The following is a 21830-nucleotide window of genomic DNA, read 5'->3' on the forward strand; positions in this document are numbered from 1 at the left end:
CCTGGTGAAGCTACAACACAGGACTATCTGCATGCCAAACTGCATAAGCAGCATGCAATAGACAGAGTTAAGCAATCCCATAACCAACGGATCAGATCTAAGCTCTGCAGTCCTGCCACATCCAGCCATGAATGGTGGTGGACAATTAAACAACTAACTGGAGGAGATGGGGGAGCCCAGCACATCAGTGCAAAAGATAAGGCTGAAGCATTTGCAACAATCTTCAGCCAGAAGTGTCGAGTTGATGATCCATCTCGGCCTCCTCCTGAAGTCCCCAGCATCACAGATGCCAGACTTCAGCCAATTCGATTCACACTGCGTGATATCAAGAAACAACTGAAGACACAGGATACTGCAAAGACTATGGGCCCTGACAATTTGCTGGCAATAGTATTGAAGACCTGTGCTCCAGAACTTGCCACACCCCTAGCCAAGCTGTTTCAGTACAGCTACAACACTGGCATCTACCTTGCAATGTGGAAACTTACCCAGGTATGTCCTGTACACAAAAAGCAGGACAAGTCCAACCCGGCCAATTACCGCCCCATCAGCCTACTCTCAATCATCAGTAAAGTGATGGAAGGTGTCATCAACAGTGCTATCAAGCAGCACTTGCTTAGCAATAACCTGCTCAGTGATGCTCAGTTTGGATTCCGCCAGGGCCACTCAGCTCCTGACCTCATTACAGCCTTGGTTCAAACATGCACAAAAGAGCTGAACTCAAGAGATGAGGGGAGAGTGAGTGCCCTTGACATCAAGGCAGCATTTGACAAAGTATGGCATCAAGGCACCCTAGCAAAACTGAGGTCAATGGGAATCAGGGGGAAAATCCTCTGCTGGCTGGAGTCATACCTAGTGCAAAGGAAGATGGTTGTGATTGTTGGAGGTCAATCATCTGAGCTCCAGGACATCACTGCAGGAGTTACTCAGGGTAGTGTCCTGGGCCCAACCATCTTCAGCTGCTTCATCAATGACCTTCCTTCAATCATAAGGTCAGAAGTGGGGATGTTTGCTGACGATTGCACAATGTTCAGCACCATTTGTGACTCCTCAGATACTGAACCAGTCCGTCTATAAATGCAGCAAGACTTGGATAATATCCAGGCTTGGGCTGATAAGTGGCAAGTAACATTCATGCCACACAATTGCCAGGCAAAGATCATCTCCAACAAGAGATTCTAACCATCTCCCCTTGACATTCAACGGCATTACCATCGCTGAATCCCCCACTATCAACATCCTAGGAGCTACCATTGACTAGAAACTGAACTGGAGTAGCCATATAAATACCGTGGCTACAAGAGCAGGTCAGAGGCTAGGAATCCTGTGGCGCGTAACTCACCTCCTGACTCCCCAAAGCCTGTCCACCATCTACAAGGCACAAGTCAGGAGTGTGATGGAATACTCTCCACATGCTTGGATGGGTGCAGCTCCAACAACACTCAAGAAGCTCGACACCATCCAGGACAAAGCAGCCCGCTTGATTGGCACCACATCTACAAACATTCACTCCCTCCACCACCGATGCACTGTGACAGCAGTGTGTACCATCTACAAGATGCACTGCAGCAATGCACCAATGCTCCTTAGACAGCACCTTCCAAACCCGCGACCTCTACCAACTAGAAGGACAAGGGCAGCAAATGCATGGGAACAGCAGCACCCGCAAGTTCCCCTCCAAGTCACACACCAACCTGATTTGGAACTATATCGCCGTTACTTCACTGTTGCTGGGTCAAAATCCTGGAACTCCCTCCCAAACAGCACTGTGGGTGTACCTACCCCACATGGACTGCAGCGGTTCAAGAAGGCAGCTCACCACCACCTTCTCAAGGGTAATTAGGGATGATCAACAAATTCTGGCCTGGCCAGCGACGCCCACATCCCATGAATGAATAAAAAAAAGTCGGCGAGTGGGCCTAATTAGATAGTAATTTCAAAGGGCCAGCACAGACACCATGGGCTTCGTTCTTGCTGTAGGGTTCTATGAATCTATGAAATTTACTTAATATCTTGTGGACAGAATGTAAAATTTCTTGCTTTTCCCCCGCCTCTTTTTGGAACATGAAGAACATTGTCACCCTACCAGCTCTTTCGCCTGACCCGCTTCCTCAGAATTTTTCTTACTGCCTGAGGGAAAGAGAAGACAACATTGAATAGCTTAATCAGTGTATAAGCAAAACATCATGCTTTCAATGCTAAACACAGGTACTGTGTAAAGTAAGGAGACTTGAAAGTGCAGATCTCTCTGAAGATGTTAAGCAGTACCAGCCATGACAGCGCAGAATGCTGTGCATTACCTTCTCATACCCCGCAGTGGCGCTGCACCCAATGGAGTAGACCTTGCATTTATGCAATCGTGTCAAACAGGGTTGTCCAACCTTTTCACGCGGGTGGGTGCACAATAGCCGGTTCTGACTTTTTTATAAAGCGCGCTGGAAAACCCCGAATCTGTCATAAGTTCGGAACCGCTGTTTCCCCCTCCCAGTACCTGTCAGCTGTGAAACTGACTTGCAATTTTTTAAAAAGTCGGTCTGGAAAAATAAGCCAATGAGAAATTTCTCTGAAATTACCGGTCGCAGATTCCTTGCGAGGATGAGGAACAGCCCGATGCAGTTTACATCCGTGGGTCGGATGGAAACCTTTGGCTGGCCGGATCCTGGCCCGCGGACGGTATGTTGGATAACCCTGGTGTAAAACATGTAATAGAGAGTCGGCAACCCATTTTACATCTCAGAATTACGATACAAATAAAATCTGGACGAGATGCAAAATAGGTTGTCCTTACCAATTCGATATCACCCATTTTACATTATCGCAGAAAGTCAAAATCTACTTCAAAGCGTTTACACTTCAAGATCTGGACCAGCACGGATAGTAAAAAAATGCAAAACATTTAAGGATTCCGGGTATTGCAAAATAGAAATGAAAAAGTCGAATGAATAGTTCGAATGGGAAAGTGAAATATTTGCATTTCAAAATCCGGTATACATGGTCATATTCAACTACCCAGCACATAAAGCTGCTATTGCTATTTATTCTTCCCGTTTGCGCATGTGCGCAGGTTGGCGCAGTCGGATGACGTCACCGGCCGGCGGCGTTGTCAAGAATCACTGTTATTCTTCGACAACGAAGGACGAAGGGCACCTGCCCTTTCTGTATTGTAACAATACAACTGGGCCTTAGAAAATAAAAGTATTCGGTGGAATAAGAAATATTCTTACCATCTGATGCCTTTAATTTGAGTCTGGTCAAAATTATTATTAATAATAAAATTGCCAGTATGCCCCCTGCACATCCAAAAATCAGCGGAAATTTGTTACCAATATCTGCAGGATCAACAGATAACTGAAATAAGAAACTGTAGAGCACAGCACTTATACAGCGCGTTTAACATAGTAAAACGTCAAAAGGCATTTCACAGAGAATCACCAAACAAAATTTTAAACCAAGCCACATAAGGGGATATTAGAAATAAAAACAAGAAATGCTGGAAATACTCAGCAGGTCTGGCATCATCTGTGGAGAGAGAAGCAGAGTAAACGTTTCAGGTCAGTGACCTGAAGGGGATATTAGGACAGCTGGAGATAGAGTTCAAGGAGCGTCTTAAACGAGAGAGAAATAGAGAGCCGGAGAGATCGGGAATTTTAAAGTTTAGCGTGTAGACAACTGAAGGCAGGGTTTGCAGAGAACAGATGAACATAATGATATTTCCAAATATTCAATTTAAATTCACGGGATGTAAAGTGACTCTGGTAGAATCGATCCATTTTATCTGTAGTTTCATTTTATTTGGCAAGAATTTGACAAGGAATAATCTTTCAAGTTCTGAGCAGCTCGCACATCAACCTCGCGTTTCAGATCTCTTCACAAAGAGACTCTTCTTCCTTCACCTACAAACCATCTTGAATATTTTATTTCGTTCCCATTTATCTGGCATTGAGAGTAAATACAGTCCACATTCACTCCATACCCTCGAGTTTGAACAGTGTTCCAGCTGCATGTCTAATAAGTGAATACAGATTGAAGTAATTACCACGTTCCCCGCTGTATATATTTGCAAACGTACCTCGATTGGCGGTGTAGCTGACACTGGCAGGTACCAGAAGAGAGACATGAGATGCCAGACAGGTGTAAACAACTTCATTCGGGGCAGGTTGTACTTCTTCCAAAAAACTGGAAACCTCATAAAGTCCCTCCGTGCTCTTGTTTTTCACAGTTTCTATTCCGCTCAGAATTTCGACACCATCTCTTAACCAGGAGATTTCTAAATGCTCCGGGTAAAAGGCAGCAGTTTTACACTCGAGTTTCAGAGATTCTGTTGAAATTCCTTCAACAGCAGCGATTTTCAGGGGGGTCGGGGGAACTTTAATGGAGAGAAAAAAAAAAGATTTTTTAAATTTAAAGGAACACATTCCCAGTTTTCTACTCTTATGCTGTTACAGCCCTACGGTTACAACAGTTATCGTTGCTGTCGTTTTTTAAACTTTATGTTTGCATTTATCTTATAAATCGTTGTACAGCGCACAGCAAATTGACGAACTGTATTACAAACGATGCACAAAGAGGAGGAATCTCCAAGGGCTGGTTACATTCAGGGAAGCAGACGCCACTGCTCTGAATGGAAGTATCAGATCCTGGCCCGGGATTGGGGTTTACAGTAATGATCCCAAGTGAGATTCCTGTCCCACTATATTGGAGTGAGCGTAAACCAGTTCACACGAACAGCGGAATCGACTCTCGTTATTCCGTAAGAATCATTGCCGTACTGAACATTTTGTTTGTTTATTTCAAAATTGGTCGTTTTCGAATATTCCACATATTTCAAAACATATTTTCTTTTATTGGCAAGATGGATACAGAACTGGCTCGGTCATAGAAGACAGAGGGTATCAGTGGATGGGTGTTTTTCTGAATGGATGGATGTGACTAGTGGTGTTCCGCAGGGATCAGTGCTGGGACCTTTGCTGTTTGTAGTAAATATAAATGATTTGGAGGAAAATGTAGCTGGGCTGATTAGTAAGTTTGTGGATGACACCAAGGTTGGTGGAGTTGCGGATAATGATGAGGATTGTCAGAGGATACAGCAGGATATAGATCGGTTGGAGACTTGGGCGGAGAAATGGCAGATGGAGTTTAATCCGGACAAATGTGGGGTAATGCATTTTGGAAGGTCTAATGCAGGTGGGAGGTATACAGTAAATGGCAGAACCCTTAGGATTATTGACAGGTGGAGAGATCTGGGCATACAGGTCCACAGGTCACTGAAAGTGGCAACGCAGGTGGATCAGGTAGTCAAGAAGGCATACGGCATGCTTGCCTTCATCGGTCGGGGCATAGAGTATAAAAATTGGCAAGTCATGTTGCAGCTGTACAGAACCTTAGTTAGGCCACACTTAGAATATTGCGTGCAATTCTGGTCGCCACACTACCAGAAGGACGTGGAGGCTTTGGAGAGGGTACAGAGGAGGTTTACCAGGATGTTGCCTGGTCTGGAGGGCATTAGCTATGAGGAGAGGTTGGAAAAACTCGGATTTTTTTCACTGGAACGACGGAGGTGGAGGGGCGACATGACAGAGGTTTACCAAGTTATGAGCGGCATGGACAGAGTGGATAGTCAGAAGCTTTTTCCCAGGGTGGAAGAGTCAGTTACTGGGGAACATAGGTTTGAGGTGCGAGGGGCAAAGTTTAGAAGGGATGTGCGAGGCAGGTTTTTTACACAGAGGGTTGTGAGTGCCTGGAACATGCTGCCAGGGGAGGTGGTGGAAGCAGATACGATAGCGACGTTTAAGAGAAATCTTGGCAAATACATGAATAGGAAGGGAATAGAGGGATATGGGCCCCGGAAGTGCAGAAGGTGTTAGTTTAGGCAGGCATCAAGATCAAGAATGGCCTGTACTGTTCTTTGTTCTTTGGTTAATATTGAAAAGATGATGTGTGTAATCAAAATATCTCTGATGTCGATATTGAATCCAGACAGGATGTTTTTATATGTATAGATTAGAATCCGTGCATTACAACATTTCAACGTCTATGGTGGAGATTTCAGATCGTGCAGCTTTCACCTAAGGAACTTTCTCCAGAGGGGGAACCGAGGGCTGAAACGTTTTTCACCTTATGAAAGGGTTATATTGGTAATTATATATCAATGTGTAGATCCATACAGAAGAGGGAAACTGAATGGGAAATCCTAACTCCGAGTGCATGTTTTATATAATTCCAGGGGTTGCGCCCTTCCCCAAGTTCATTCGGCCTGTTTAACACGTTTTGCCTGGATTCTGCTTATATCAGTCCTACATTTACCATTTACTAATACGAACCTGTGTCCGCTCGATCTACAGTCACTGTTTAGCTGGAAAGACAGGCCGTTTATTAGGTTTGCATTGTTTTGCCAATTTATTACCATCTCCTTAACATTTTTTCTTTCCACATTTACTTTTCCGACGTTGTAGTAATAGAAAATGATTAAATTAGGGACATTATTAACTTGCAAAATTATATTAGCCTTTATTTCAAACAAAGGCTCAGAATTCCTCTATTCTTTTACCATGGATTTGCTTTAGAGATAATATGCAATGCAGTAGAATTTCAGTGGAGGAAGCCGGTGCTTTTTTGATCTCCCGCCGTAATTTCGTGTGGGGTTTGGGGAGTGTAAATAGAAATCATGAATGACAAATACGGAGCCCAGGCGTTTATACAAATGCTCGGTGATATCCTTCCAGTATTTGACGGGTTGAGAGTATGTAAAAAAAGTCCACTTGGCGTACGACAGAGGTTCAAACACGGGCATTGGGTAGCTTCACTGTTCAGCAAGCTGGAGGACTTGGGCTGGAATCCAGTATTGAGGGCAAGATCAACACCTCCCTTCTCACTGAATTGGAGGATTCATTTGTGAAAAGAGTTTGGTAGCTCAAGCAAGTCATCAGTGGACACAGGTGCACAGCATAAATTGCGGACATAGGAACAGAGAGAACATGCAGCCCCTCGAGCTTGCTGTGCCATTCATTTATATTATGGTTGATTTGCACATTAACTCCATTTTCCCAAATTAATTCATTTCTCTTGATACGCACACCTAACAAAAACTATCCACCTCAAATATCGGACAATTTGGTATAGAAAGTATTAAATAGGCAATTTTGAGCAGTGGACAGTTATCTGGTGCGAGAAATATTCAGGGCGGTAGTAGGAAAGTGTTCATCTGAGCTTGTAACGAGTCACCTTGTTGGGGTAGGTTATTTGGTCTTTTATGTTGTATAAAAGACTGGACCTAAGAGGTGTTAAAATTGTTCCCATTGTTGCACTTTGGCACCGTTATTTTGGTGAGAAGGAACCTTATCCTATCGATTAATTTCAAACTAAGGTTTAAATATTTGTTTTCACTCTCTTGGCTTAATAACAATTGTAACTACACCAAAAGCACTCATTGGGTGAAAAACACTTTGGAATGCTCTGAGGACAACGAGAGGGTGAAATTGGTCTTTACGCAGTAGCGCAAAACTGGCGATAGCGAATCGGCGGTCGTTGTACTCCGGGGTCAGTGGAAAAGAAAATCCCGAGATGAGTAAAACGAATTTGTTATCAGCAAGTTTTCTTCCAGTGATAAAAGTGAAATTCCATATATTGCACACAGCTGAAAAAGTCCCACTCCCTGGTACAATGACACTTACCGTACACAGTAAGCTGGGAACCACTTCCATTTGCAATAGATTCTTGATGTTTTACTTTACAGTAATACACTCCAGAGTCGGCAACACTCGCATTCAGAACATCAAATGAACTACTTCCTTTTTTTACATTAAATCGCTTTCTGCTGTCTGGTTCCAGAAACGATCCCTCGCCGCGTTTCCACCAATAAACATCGGGAGTATCTTGAAATAGCGGAAATGTACAGCGCATGGAAACACTCGCACCTCTGACAACCTTCAAGAATTTAGGGAACTGATCCACTTTGTTCGAAGTTACTTCAGCGGTAACAGTTGCATACATCAGATAAAGAAAAATAACTAAGAGAAATAAAACACAAAAACCATTAAAAACACCAATAAGCGAATTGGAGAAACACAATATCTAATTTTGCAATACATAACAATTGTAGACACTTCTAAAATATGATTGAAGCTATTCTGAAACGGCAGCATATGCCAACTAAAGGTACCTGGCCAAACCATGCCCAAAAGAGCCATGTACTGAACTGAAGCTGTCACCGACATGTTGCAAGTAAAACATTAGATAGCCACTTGGTGTAAATGAGAATCGTAACCTGGATGGTTTGGGCAAGAAATGGATTTGATAGATAAATATATTAAGCATGTGACCATGACATGAGGTATCACATGACTACGACGGCGTATTGAGTCCGGTTACATATACTTCTGCGTGGGAGTCTGTGAAGTAGGAGGTCACCTGCTGGCTGAAAAGTTTTCATCGAATGCTTTTACAGACGCTCCCGGCCCTTCGATCCGACAATCTTCCAACACCCGTCTTTAACCCTCTTCTCAATACTGAAAATGATGATTCAGGCCGCAGGCGCGGGTAGTCCTCCAACATCTCATCTCAGGGAACCTTCTTCATGCAGGAGCATGGACAGTGAGAGTGGGCAAATATTTAGTCCTGGGCGCACAGTCTAGTGCGATCGTGATCTCTCCCAGCCTCCATGCACCTGGACGTCTAGCAGAAGTCACTGGAATGGCAATTAGGATTAATTAATCTGCTCATCTCTCTTCCTCTACTTCAGAATTGGTGATGCCTATTTCAACATCATCCAAGACAGAGATGAAATTCTGGACCTGTACCCACATGGTTCAATGATACAGTTCCGAAGAAGGGTCACTGACCCGAAACGTTAACTCTGCTTCTCTTTTCACAGATGCTGCCAGACCTGCTGAGTGGTTCCAGCATTTCTTGTTTTTATATTATATATGAAATTCTGGACCTGTACCCACATGGTTCAATATTACAGTTATTGGTCCAGCAGGCTTGAAATGCAACAAAGAATATTCACGATGAGTGCAGATGGAACTGCGAGGAGAAACTGACTAGAATCACCACATTTAACTGATTGTAAAGAGAAAGAAGATTTCAATGTAAGTGAGGCCCGTCATTCACAGCTTGTTGTAGGTTCCAGTTTCCAAATCTGCTCCGTGTCGAGTTAGTTGACCTGAAGTGGGAGGCGAAAATCATTCAGGAGTCTTGTTTCTAACTGCCGACCAGTTGAGCTGTATGAACCTTTGGTAGTAGCAGGACGGGGCTAGGCTGTAACTTACTTCCCCCCAAATGTCAGATCCTTTGATTCTTTCGCCAATCACCTTAAATTTCTACCCTCTGGTTACCGACCCTGCTGCCACTGTGAACAGTTTCACCTCATTTGCACTATCAAAACTGTTCATAATTTTGGAACTCAGCTATCACATCTCTTAACCGTCTTGACTCCAAGGAACAGCCCTAGCTGCTCTAGTCTATCCACATAACTAATGTCCCTCAATTCTACTAAATCTGTTCTGCACCTCCTCTAAGTCACCTCCTTCCCGAAGTGTGGTGCCCAGATTGAAACATAGCACGCCAGCTGAGGCCTAACTACTGCTTTATAAAGATTTAGTATAACTTCCTTGCCTTGTACACTATGTCTCTTTTAATGAAGTCTCGGATACCCTGTGCTTTTTAATATCCTTCTCATTTGTCCTGCCATTTCCAAAAATTGGAAGTACAACCCAGATCTTTATTTTCATTGAAATCTCCTTTCTCTTTGCAATCAGTAAAATGTGAGTCATTCTCCTCATAGTTCCATCTTTAGGTAGGGTTGGAATGATAGCAGGTCTCTATAGTGAACATAGAAGGCGGTGTCCTAACATCTCAACCAATTAGGGACAGAATGCTGATAGTTATTCTATTAAACTGCATTCATTGTTGTGGTTTGGTAACGTATGAATATGAATTCACTATAAAACATATAGTACTCCTGTTTGCTCCAATCTGTTCTGAAGGAGCGAACTGGTGGTAGCAGCTTGATTGGTGAAGATTGATTGTTCACCTCAACTGTCCTCCCTCATTGAAACCCAACAATTGGCCAGCACTTCACTCTTAAATACGAATACGAACATATATATCAGCATATGAATTAGGAGCAGGAATAGACCATTCAGCCCCTCAACCTGCTCTACCATTTGATCAGATCATGGCTGATCTGATTCTGACCTCAACTCTACTTTCCTGTCCACCCGCTATAACATTTGACTCCCTTGTTAATCAACCTAACCTTAAAATATTCAATGACGCAGCCTCTACTGCACTCTGGGAAGAGAATTCCAGACTTACGACCCTGTAAGAGAAAAAAAATCACATCTTCGTCTTAAATGGCAGTCACCAACAGCAGCGCTCGGGAAACCAATCATCCATTCCGGTGATTCCCATCGAAAGCGGAGGATTGGGCGCCCTACCTCATAGTCTAGCCCTGAGTTGTCCAACATACAGTCCGCAGAATGTGGCCCGTTGAAGCTTTCGATCCAGCCCGCCAGTCCTCTGTGACTGACAACTGATTGGTGACTCGGGAGAAACCGTGCTTGATGCACGGTTCATTGGACTCCCCGCTATTTGGAAACATCATTTAATTGCCGCTTGTGAAAATGGTGGATTCAGCACCAATGAAAATCACCTGGAAATTCCTTGTGTCCTAAGAGAGCAACTGGGTAGATGGAGAGGGAGAGAGGGCAACACAAACTGGAAGAAGAGAAAAACAAACCGAAGAGAAGAGAAACACAACGTGGCACTCCTGTACGTCAGGCACAAGGGTAGGTGGGACCGGCGTCGGAGGGATGGCGGATGCCTGTCTGTGATTGGTCACTGTCTGTGATTGACAGCGGGCTGCCTGGGCGGGGTGAGCACTGATTGGCGGTTCACAGTGCAGACACACTGGGATCAGGCGCCTTTGCTGTTTTTGTGCAGTTCAGGGAGTGGGCGGGAATGGGAGCAGGGAGCATTGAACCACGAGTGGCGAACTGTGAGCGGAGAATCATGAGCTGGGAGCAGTGAACCATGAGCGACGCGTGGTGAGTGGCGAGCTGTGAACCATGAGTGGCGAGTGGCAAAACACAAGTGGGGCGAGCGAACCATGAGGGGGAGCGGTGATTTATGAATGGGGAGCGGCAAAAATGAGTGGGGAATGGTGAATCATGAGCGTGAAGTGGGAAGTGGCGAGCCCTGAGCGGGGAGTGGACAACAGCGAGCCATGACTGTGGAGTGGCAAACAAATAATGGGGAGCAGTAAACCATGAGACAGAAAGAGGGAACAGGGAGGGAGACAGAGAGGGGGGGGGGGCGGGAGGTGGAGACACAGAGACGGGGAGAGACAGAGGGGGAGAGAGGGAGAGACAGAGAGAGGGGGAGAGACACACAGGGAGAGTGCGGGAGGGAGATACAGAGAAAGCGTGGGGAGAGAGACACAAAGAGAGGAAGGGGGAGAGTGACAGACAGAAGGAGAGACGAAGCGAGGGGGAGAGAAAGAAAGGGAGAGAGATAGACAGAGAAGGGAGAGAGAGGGGACATCGATCTGGAATACTACGCATCGCTACACCAAGTGTGTGTGCAGAGATTGACTAGGAATGTAAGCAAAAACAATGGCAGGTATGTCAATAAGTCAGTGTTCAACATAGTGATGAGAAAGTAAGCCAGTAAATGAGTCTTCTTATTTAAAGCGTTTTCACAAAAATGAACAATAGTTGTTGATTCACTTCATAGTAAAACAAATTTTAATGCCTTTATCTTTCCGAAATTATCTCACCGCCTTCCTATATAGGACAAAAATTGTAATGTGCACCGCCCCCCCCCCCCCCCCCCCCCACCCTCCTCCGCTCCACCACGCGAATAGCTTTGACACTTCTGGTCTAGCCAGGGCTGGCACTGTGGGGAGTCGAGAACCATTATCGGATTGGCCAAAACAAAGAAGGGAGTCTGGCACAGAGAGAATCAGCCAGATTTTTTTTTGTTTTCACTGGAGTGCTGACTTGGGTTGCACTAGAGTGTTAAAGTGGAAGTTTGGTGACTGAGGATAAATAAGGGTTAATTTTATCTTAAGTCTAGTCTGTCTTTTATTTAGCAGATTAACTTAACAGTTGCTGTTTGGGTTGGAGAAGGTGAGTTTTAGACCAGCTTTAAACAGAGTTCACTCAGGCACTGCTTGCAGCTGCACCTTGTTAATTAGAGAATTGGCTTAAACCAGTTTTCAGGGGCTAGAGTCAGTCAGTATAAAAATGGGCCATCTTACAGTGCTGACCTTGTTTGTACTGGAGTGCTGACTTAGGTTGCATTACAGTGTTAAAGTGGAAGTTTGGTGACTGAGGAAGTTCGGTGAGGAGGGAGCGAGGAGCTCCTTTCATTTCCTACCTGTCCCCAGAGTGACGGGAGCTGAGAGTCTCCAAAGAGCACAGCTGACTGGTGAGTAAGTCCTGGTGGGTATTTTTCAAAGTGGATTGAATTGCAAGTCATTATTTTAGCAAGACTTAGTTGTTTTTTAAAAATTATAATCTTCTAAAGTTTTAAATTTAAAGGGTTTAGTCATGGCAGGAGAGCTTGCAGCCGTGGTTTGCTCCTCTTGCTGCATGTGCGAAACCGGGAACATTTCCAGTCCCTGGGACCAGCATGTGTGCAGGAAGTGTGTCCAGCTGCAGCTCCTGGAAGCTCGGGTTTCAGAGCTGGAATGGTGGCTGGAAACACTGTGGAGCATCCGCGAGTCTGAGAGCATTGTGGATAGCACGTATAGAGAGGTGGTCACACCACAGCTGAAGGGACTTGAGGAAGGAAGGGAATGGGTGACCACCAGGCAGTCCAAGAGAATCAGGAAGGTAGTTCAGGAGTCCCCTGGAGTCCCACTTGCAAATCAGTATTCTATTTTGGAGGCTGATGAGGCTGGTTCCTCCAGGGAGAGTGGACAGAGCCAAGCTTCTGGCACCACAAGCAGCCTGTCTGCACAGGAAGGGGGAAAGAGAGGAAGAGCAATAGTAATAGGGGATTCTATAGTCAGGGGAACAGATAGGTGCTACTGTGGCCGTCAACGTGACTCCAGGATGGAGTGTTGCCTCCCTGGTGCCAGGGTCAGGGATGTCACTGAACGGCTGCAGGGCATCCTGAAAGGGGAGGGTGACAAGGCAGAGGTCATGGTACATGTTGGTACCAATGACATAGGCAGAAAGAGGGATGAGGTCTTGCATCAAGAATTCAGGGAGTTAGGCAGTAGACTAAAAAGCAGGACCTCTCGGGTTGTAATCTCTGGATTACTTCCAATGCCACGTGCTAGCGAGTATAGAAATAGGAGAATAGCACAGATGAACGCGTGGCTTAAGAGTTGGTGCAGGAGGGAGGGTTTTAGATTCCGGGACCACTGGGACCGTTTCTGGGGAAGGTGGGACCTGTACAAGCAGGACGGTCTACATCTGCACCAGACGGGGACTAACATCCTTGCTGGCGGGTTTGCTAGTGCTGTTCGGAGGAGTTTAAACAAATTTGGCAGGGGGAGGAGATGCAGACTCCTAGCAGAATAGGAACACAGCTAAACACAGGAAAGCGAACAGGTCAGAGGGAATACAGCGGAAGTAAGTTTCAAGGGAGTAAAACCAGGATGGAAGGCCTCTGCTTGAATGCCAGGAGTATTGCAGGTAAAACGGATGGGTTAAGGGCAATGATTGACACGTGGAATTGTGATATAGTAGCCATCACGGTGACATGGTTGAGGGAGGGGCAGGATTGGCAGTTCAATATCCCGGGATATAGAATCTTCAGGCGAGACAGAGGAGGGGGTATTGCAATATTAGTTAAGCAGTCAGTTACTGCAGTGAGGAGAGATGATATCTTGGAGGGGGCATCAAATGCAGCTTTATGGGTAGAGTTTGGGAATAAAAAAGGGGCAGCCACATTGCTAGGTGTTTATTATAGACCCCCAGATAGTCAGCGGGAAATTGAGGAGCAAATATGTGCGCAATTTGCAGAGGTGTGTAAAAATAATAGGGTAATTATATTAGGTGATTTCAACTTTCCCAACATTAATTGGGATAGTCATCGTGTTAAGGGCTTAGATGGAGTGGAGCTTTTTAAATGCATACAGGAGAACTTTTTAGCTCAATATGTAGAGGATCCAACAAGGGAGGGTGCAGTGCTGGACCTAATTCTGGGAAATGAAGCCGGACAGGTGGTTGATGTGTTGGTGGGGGAGCATTTTGGTGATAGTGACTACAACATGGTACAATTTAAGCTTGTTATGGAGAAAGAAATAGACAAGTTGTAAAAAAAGGTTTTGGATTGGGAGACAGTGAATTTTAGTAAAATAAGGCAGGATCTGGCCAAGGTAGACTGGAAAGAGTTATTTGTCGGGAAATCTACAGAAGAGCAGTTGGGGGAGGGGGGGGGGGGGGGGGTGGGGTGGTGGTGGCGTGGGTGGCATTCAAAAAGGAAATGGGGAGGGTACAGGCCCAACATGTTCCCTCTAGGGTAATAGTTGGAGCAACAAGCCCAGAGAACCATGGATGACCAGAAACATTCAGGGTACGATGAGAAGGAAAAGAGAGGCTTTTAGCAAATACAAGGAGAGCAAATCAATGGAAGCATTAGTGGAGTACAGAAAGTGTAGGATGGAGATTAAGAAAGCACTTAGGAGAGCAAAGAGGGAATATGAGAAAACTCTGGCTGGTAAAAGTAGGGAAAATCCCAAGATATTCTAAAAGTATATCAGTGGGAAGAAGATAACCAGGGAAAGAGTAGGACCCATTAGAGACCAAGGGGGAAATGTGTGGCTGGAGCCAGAGGACATTGGTAGGGTGTTGAACGAATACTTCACATCTGTCTTCACCCAAGGGAAAGAGGATGTAGATATGGAACTTAGAGAGAGAGACTGTGAGGTTCTTGAGCAATTTGTCATAGGATGTGACAAGGTATTGGAGGTTTTGGAAGGCTTAAAAGTAGACAAATTTCCAGGTCCAGACGATTTGTGTCCCAGGATGCTGTGGGAGGTGAGGGTGGAGATTGCAAGGGCTCTGACCCGAATTTTTAATTCCCCTCTGGCCACGGGGGAGGTGCCAGAGAACTGGAGAACAGCTAATGTGGTCCCACTATTTAAGAAAGGTTGTAGAGATAAGCCAGGGAACTACAGACCAGTGAGTCTCACGTCACTGGTAGGGAAACTATTAGAGAAAATTATGAAGGAGAGAATCTATCACCACTTGGAGAGGCAACATTTGATTAGGAATAGTCAGCATGGCTTTGTCAGAGGGAGGTCATGCCTAACAAATTTGATTGAATTTTTTGAGCATGTGACCAGGTGTGTAGATGAGGGTAGTGCAGTTGATGTAGTTCACATGGATTTCAGCAAAGCCTTTGACAAGGTCCCACATGGGAGACTTATCAAGAAAACAAATGCACATGGGATACAAGGTAACTTGATAAGGTGGATTCAAAATTGGCTTAGCTGTAGGAGACAGAGAGTGATGACAGATGGCTGTTTTAGTGACTGGAAGCCAGTGTCCAGTGGCGTACCACAGGGATCTGTGCTGGGTCCCCTATTGTTTGTCATTTATATAAACGACATAGATGACTATCTGGGGGGGGGGGGGGGGGGGGGTGGGGCAGGATCAGTAAGTTCGCAGATGACACAAAGATTGGCCGAGTGGTTAACAGTGAGGTGTCTTGGGTTACAGGAAGATATAGATGGGATGGTCAAATGGGCAGAAAAATGGCAGATGGAAGTTAACGCTGAAAAGTGTGAGGTGATACACTTTGGAAGGAGTAATGTGACATGGAAGTATTCAATGAATGGCCTGATCCTGGGAAGTTCCGAGGAACAAAGGGACCTTGGTGTGTTTGTCCATAGATCTCTGAAGGCAGAAGGGCAGGTTAATAGGGTGGTGAAAGAGGCTTATGGGACAATTGCCTTTATCAATCGAGGCATAGATTGCAAAAGCAGGAAGGTCATGTTGGAGTTGTACAGAACTTTGGTAAGGCCACAGCTGGAGTACTGTGTGCAATTCTGGCCACCACATTATAGGAAGGATGTGATTGCATTGGAGGGGGTGCAGAGGCGATTCACCAGGATGTTGCCTGGGATGGGACATTTAAGCTATGAAGAGAGGTTGGAAAGGCTTGGATTGTTTTCACTGGAGCAGAGAAGACTGAGGGGTGACCTGATCGAGGTGTACAAGATTATGAAGGACATGGACAGGGTGGATAGGGAGAAGCTGTTCCCCTTAGTTAAAGGGTCAGTTATGAGGGGTCACAAGTTTAAGGTGAGGGGTGGGAGGTTTAAGGGGAATTTGAGGAAGAACGTTTTTACCCAAAGGGTGGTGACGGTCTGGAATGTCCTGCCTGGGAGGGTGGTAGAGGCAGGTTGCCTCACATACTTTAAAAAGTACCTGGATGAGGCACTTGGCACGTCATAACATTCAAGGCTATGGGCCAAGTGTTGGCAAATGGGATTAGGTAGACATGTCAGGTGTTTTAATGCTTCGGTGCAGACTCGATGGGCCGAAGGGCCTCTTCTGCACTGTATTATTCTGTGATTCTGTGATTTTTCTGTGTGTCAGTTTCACCGAATTAAGCCCACGATATTTTTTGGAAGGTGAACTAGAAAGGGTGTACGAGGCTGGTGTGAACGTTTTATGCATTCTGTAGGTTGTAGTTTTGCGATTTGGTGCAAGTGGCAATTTGGAGAAAAGCTATGCTTTGGGGTCAAGGTGCACCTGTAGGACTACAATTAAATCATATAAGGTAGCGTCGCGTGCATATCAGTTAACAATTTTTGTTTTTACACAACGGAGTGTGCAATTAGTCTAAACAAAACCTTTCCACATGTAAGCTAATTTTTTCCATATTTCACCATTTTTCCTCATTTGGAGGTTGTAAACATTTCCTACAGTGAAAGGGTAATCCTGTTAGAATGATAAGTATTTTAGTTACGGATATTTTACGATGCCGGTAGCTGAAGTGGTGGGAAATATTTAAGCACATGACTGTGTCAGATGACAGGTTACAGCTCGGTTCCTGACTCGTCGGCATCGCCTGTACAAACTCTGAACGGGGAGCGCAGCAACAACACAGCAGCAGTCTTTGATCGCGAATGCATTCATTCAGCTGGGTAAAAGGATGCTGACTATAATAGAGAGAGCTTGCAGCGCAAGCTGCATATGATTTAGATTGAAATAATGATTGCAATACAGTGGTAACACTCTCTCCTGTGAGTCTCACTCCAGAGACTTCAACACATAATCGAGGCAGACACTTTAATGCCGTACTGAAGTAATGCTGCACACTCTGTGGTGTCCCATTTCAGATGAATCATTAAAACAAGACTCCTTCGTCCCTCGCAGGTGGATGTAAATGATCCTTCCAGACAATTGGAAGAGGAATAGGGAGTTCTTAGTTTCCTAGCCATTATTTATTTCTCATCTAAAATCACTAAACAAAAAATGATTATCTGGTAGTTATCACATTACTTTTTATAGGACCCTGCTGTGCACAAAGTGTTGTTCATTTCCTACAACAGTGACTACACTTCAAAAAGTACTTCATTAGCTGTAAAACGGTTTGGTGGTGGGTGTCCCAAGGTAATGTAAGGCCCTATAGAAATATTTTTTTTCTTCAAATGATGCCTTTTCACCTTCCAGATGCGATGAATATTTTTCAATGATGTTGATATGCAACACAAATACCGCCATCTTAACTATAGCTGCCAATCATGTAAGGTTGGGCAATTTGCTGACTCTGAAGGATTGGATCGAAGCACCACAAATACTGAATTACGGAATTATTTTTAACTGAGAGAAACTTTGGGACAGACTCAATATTCTCTTCCTTTCCTCGACATTGATATGTTCTAAATCCACCGAAGACTACTGCAGTGAGTTACTCATTTTAACACAATTTAAAATGAAGAAATACACAATTAACTAACAGGATATGCAAATGGAACACATCAATCATAAGTAAAGAGTGTTGCCTTTAATTTTAATGTATCGAATTATTTTGATAGTTTAAGGATGATATTGAAGCAATAAAGCCACTCCTGAGCAGTTTTATTCCAAAATATTGATGAGGGCCTGCATTCCTGGAAGTGCTTTTTTCTAACCAAGAGATAATAAACAATGGGTTTCTCTATCTCTTCAGGTGGACATAAAAGATCTCATGACACATAAAGCTCTCCTGTCGTTCTGACCAACATTGTTCCCTCAACCAGCATTACTATCTACAGATTATCTGGTCTTTTATCTCATTGCTATTTGTGTGACCTTTCAGTTTGCTAATTGACAACCTCCTTTCTCTACATTACAGCAGTGACAACACTTATTTTTTATATTTGGAGATACAGCACTGAAATAGGCACTTCGGCCCACCGAGTCTGTGCCGACCAACAACCACCCATTTATACTAACCCTACAGTAATCCCATATTCCCTACCACCTACCTACACTAGGGGCAATTTGCAATGGCCAATTTACCTACCATCTGCAAGTCTTTGATGGTGGGAGGAAACCGGAGCACCCGGCGAAAACCCACGCGGTCACAGGGAGAACTTGCAAACGCCACACAGGCAGTACCCAGAATTGAACCCGGGTCCCTGGAACTGTGAGGCTGCGGTGCTAACCACTGCGCCACTGTGCCGCTTTTCAAAAGTAAAACATTTGGATCATCTTTTTTGAATGGCAGAGCAAGCCCGAAGGGCCGAATGGCCTACTCCTGCTCCTATTTTCTATGTTTCTATGTTATGTTTTTTTTTATCTCGACGTGAAAAGCGCTGTACATATACTGTTTATCAGTTTTATACTGTTGTTAGTGTGATCTTGCTGTATGCAAATTTGCTTCTAGTTTTGCCTATTTCAAAAGTAATCAGTATGAGGCGCTTTGGGACATTTCATAAGCGAGGTAATGAGATGTTATAAATGAATGTAAGTCATTCTTTCACTCATCATAGTGGCATATCGGATACCCTGCAAACTTGATGGGAATTTGGAATTTACCAAGCATTTCTAGAAGTTAGAGAATTAAATATTATACATATTATTAAGATGGATGAGTCACAGGGCCATCGTTAGTGTTACAGGATTAAGCTGCAAAGTTATTTTCCACGGAAAACTATTTCCACTTCACAATGTAAATCTGGAGCCAGGACCCCACTGGAATCCAGAACAGTTGAAGGGAGTTCCACTTCTGGGTCTTGAGTTACAGGCGATTTGACATCACTACCCTTTGCACAGCATCTCAAGTACTGTGGCAGCCAGCTATGGTACATGAGGACATTGGTAGTGGCCCGTTGTTTGCCTTTTTACAGAAAGTAACTGTCTAAGCGACAAGGAGAGATATTAAAGCACGATCCCACATCATATTGATGTTGCTCTGGCCAATATTCATCCCTCAACCAACTTCACTAAAACAAGTTATTTGGCCATTATAATGTTGCTGTTTGTGGAACGTTGCTGTGCGCAATATGGCTGCCACGTTTCCTGCATGACAACAGTGACAACACATCAAAAATACTTAATTGGCTGTAAAGCGCTTTGGGACTTCAAAGGGTCGTGAAATGTGGCATATCAATACAAGTTCTTTCGCCAATTTTACTAGTGCTATTTTCTCTTATAACAAGGCCATCTATCCATTCAAATATATAATCTAATATACTGGATGAAATTACGTATAATGAGATGTTTCTGAACAATAACGTTATTCTCTATTACAGCTGAAAATGAGAGTCAATTTTTTAAAATAGTCGCTCCCTTGATGTAACCTATTTCATGTTGAGAGTGTGGTATACGGAGAGAGATTTCTCCGGACCTTATCGATTTTATAATGATTAGCGCCAAAATCATAAATGGTTCACTCTACGACGTTCTCACAGAAGGAGCTCCATATCTCTGAAGTTAATTACGTTTAACATTTAGCTGATATCGTGATAATTGCTTAGCATTTCAATTGTCAGAATCAGCCTGCCGAGGAATCGCTAAACACAGACATTGCAGAACAACTGCAGATATGTTTGGTTGCGAGATTTCAAATACATTTCTTAAATTATACTTCTTTTGAACGTCGAACATCGAACGCTAGCACTGTGCAACTTGCATGGCCTGAGGCGGGCGCAGCCACTAACCACAAAGTGTTTCCATTATGCCACTAGCAGAATCGCCTTGCAGTTCTATTCTCCCAGTGACTACAATTTCCCATTAGCTCAAACTACGAGTGCACTTTGTGGTAAATGATCAGCTAAATGAAGAAATCAGCTTCAAGATGAGATCTATTTTTTTATAGAAAAGTTGCACAAGTTTACACATGAGCAACTGCAATCGCGTATTAGAAACTGAAATCTAAAATAGATGTCTCTGTGGCGAGAACCCTTCATCAGAATGGAAGATGTTTACAGATAGGAAGCATTTAAAAAGGGGCAGAACAAATGGAAAGGGGAGGCAAACCCACACATAAAGACACCTACGCCGACACACAAACACTTACCATACAAGTCGCATTTGTATAGCGCCTTCAAAGTAGTAAATTATCAAAAAGCGCTTCGTACAGAACATTAACAAACACATTTTAACACTGAACAATATAAGGTTCTGGTGACCAACAGCTTTTAAAGGAGGAAGGAGCAGCAGAGATATTTCGGGTTGGAATTCCAGAGATTCGGGCCTCGGCAGCTGAAGACACGGCCACCAATGTCGGAGTCAAGAAAATTGGGGTTGGACAAGAAGCCAGAATGCGAGTAGTATGGAGGGATTTGAAAACAAAGATGAGAATTTTAAACTAAAGGCGTTGCAGGACCCGGAGGCAGTGTAGGTCAACGAGCATGAGGAACGAATGCGACTTGGCGTGAGTTATATACACACATATGCATACACACAGACACACACATACACATACAAACTCATACATGCACCCATTAAAAAAAAACTTCTATTAACTCTATGACTCATTATAGCACCTTTAATGATTCAGGAAATCCCAAAGCACTTTACAGCCAATTAAATGTAATCACTGTTGTAATGCAAGAATACACATACGCACTCGCACACACCCATACACCAAAACACATGCAAATACATATGTACACCATGCACATATATGCATACACACACACACACAGATGGGAGAATGGTGGTATTTAAGTGGAAAACGGGATCATTTTCCTTCCTCGCTCACACAATATGTTTATTTCCATTCACTCTTCCCTTAGTTTCATTCCCATTTTATCTGCAACTTCCTGTTCGAATTGTCCAATCAGATTTCCACCCAAACATAGCTCCGAAATAACCCTAATCAAATTCGCAAATTGCATTTTGCAATGGCGACCTCATATCCGCTTCATTACAAAGACTGCCTACTACCACCTCTGTAACATTACCTGTCTTCACCCCACCTCAACCCTCTGCAGCAGAAACATTTATCGATGCCTTGTTGACTCCATTGTTGATCAATGGAAGCTCGTGGAAATAAAAATCCGAAGTAACGTAAAACAGGCTGCTGATCCATTTACACCATTGCACATAGTCATGATCTACCCAATTACATAAATGTACTCCTAGCTGATCCCCTAACTCCCACCAACCTCCAATTTGCATAAACTTTAGCTCATCCAAAACACTGCTATCCATATCCTATCCCATATCAAGTTATGCTCACCCATCATCCCTCACCTGGCTGACCGACATTGGTTTCTCACATACCACCCCCCACCGCCTCCACCTTCCTCAGTGTCTCAAATTTAAGATTCTCACCCTCATTTAAATTCTTTCATGGCTTTGTGCTTCTCTATGTAGAACCATAGAAAAATTAATGCACAGAAAGAGGCCATTCAGCTCATCATGTCTGCA

At 44.1% G+C, this 21830-nt stretch overlaps 1 protein-coding gene across 2 annotated transcripts in view; it reads right to left on the reverse strand.

Moving 5' to 3' along the window:
* Positions 1 to 21830, reverse strand: part of LOC137379078 (tyrosine-protein phosphatase non-receptor type substrate 1-like) — a 154677-nt gene that overhangs the window by 12195 nt on the left and 120652 nt on the right. The window contains exons 1-5 of one of the 2 annotated variants that reach the window (XM_068049722.1): positions 8159 to 8253; positions 7671 to 8006; positions 4070 to 4366; positions 3225 to 3329; positions 2087 to 2130 (exon numbers count right to left, since the gene is read on the reverse strand). The exons of the other annotated variant lie outside the window; for it this stretch is intronic. Coding sequence (XP_067905823.1) covers positions 2087 to 2130; positions 3225 to 3329; positions 4070 to 4366; positions 7671 to 8006; positions 8159 to 8213 — 837 coding nt within the window. The 5' untranslated portion in view covers positions 8214 to 8253. Of the gene's footprint in view, positions 1 to 2086; positions 2131 to 3224; positions 3330 to 4069; positions 4367 to 7670; positions 8007 to 8158; positions 8254 to 21830 lie in introns of those variants that run through there. 2 annotated transcript variants of the gene reach the window in all.

The sequence above is a fragment of the Heterodontus francisci genome, chromosome 17 (assembly GCF_036365525.1).
Source record: "Heterodontus francisci isolate sHetFra1 chromosome 17, sHetFra1.hap1, whole genome shotgun sequence".
Lineage (NCBI taxonomy): Eukaryota > Metazoa > Chordata > Chondrichthyes > Heterodontiformes > Heterodontidae > Heterodontus > Heterodontus francisci.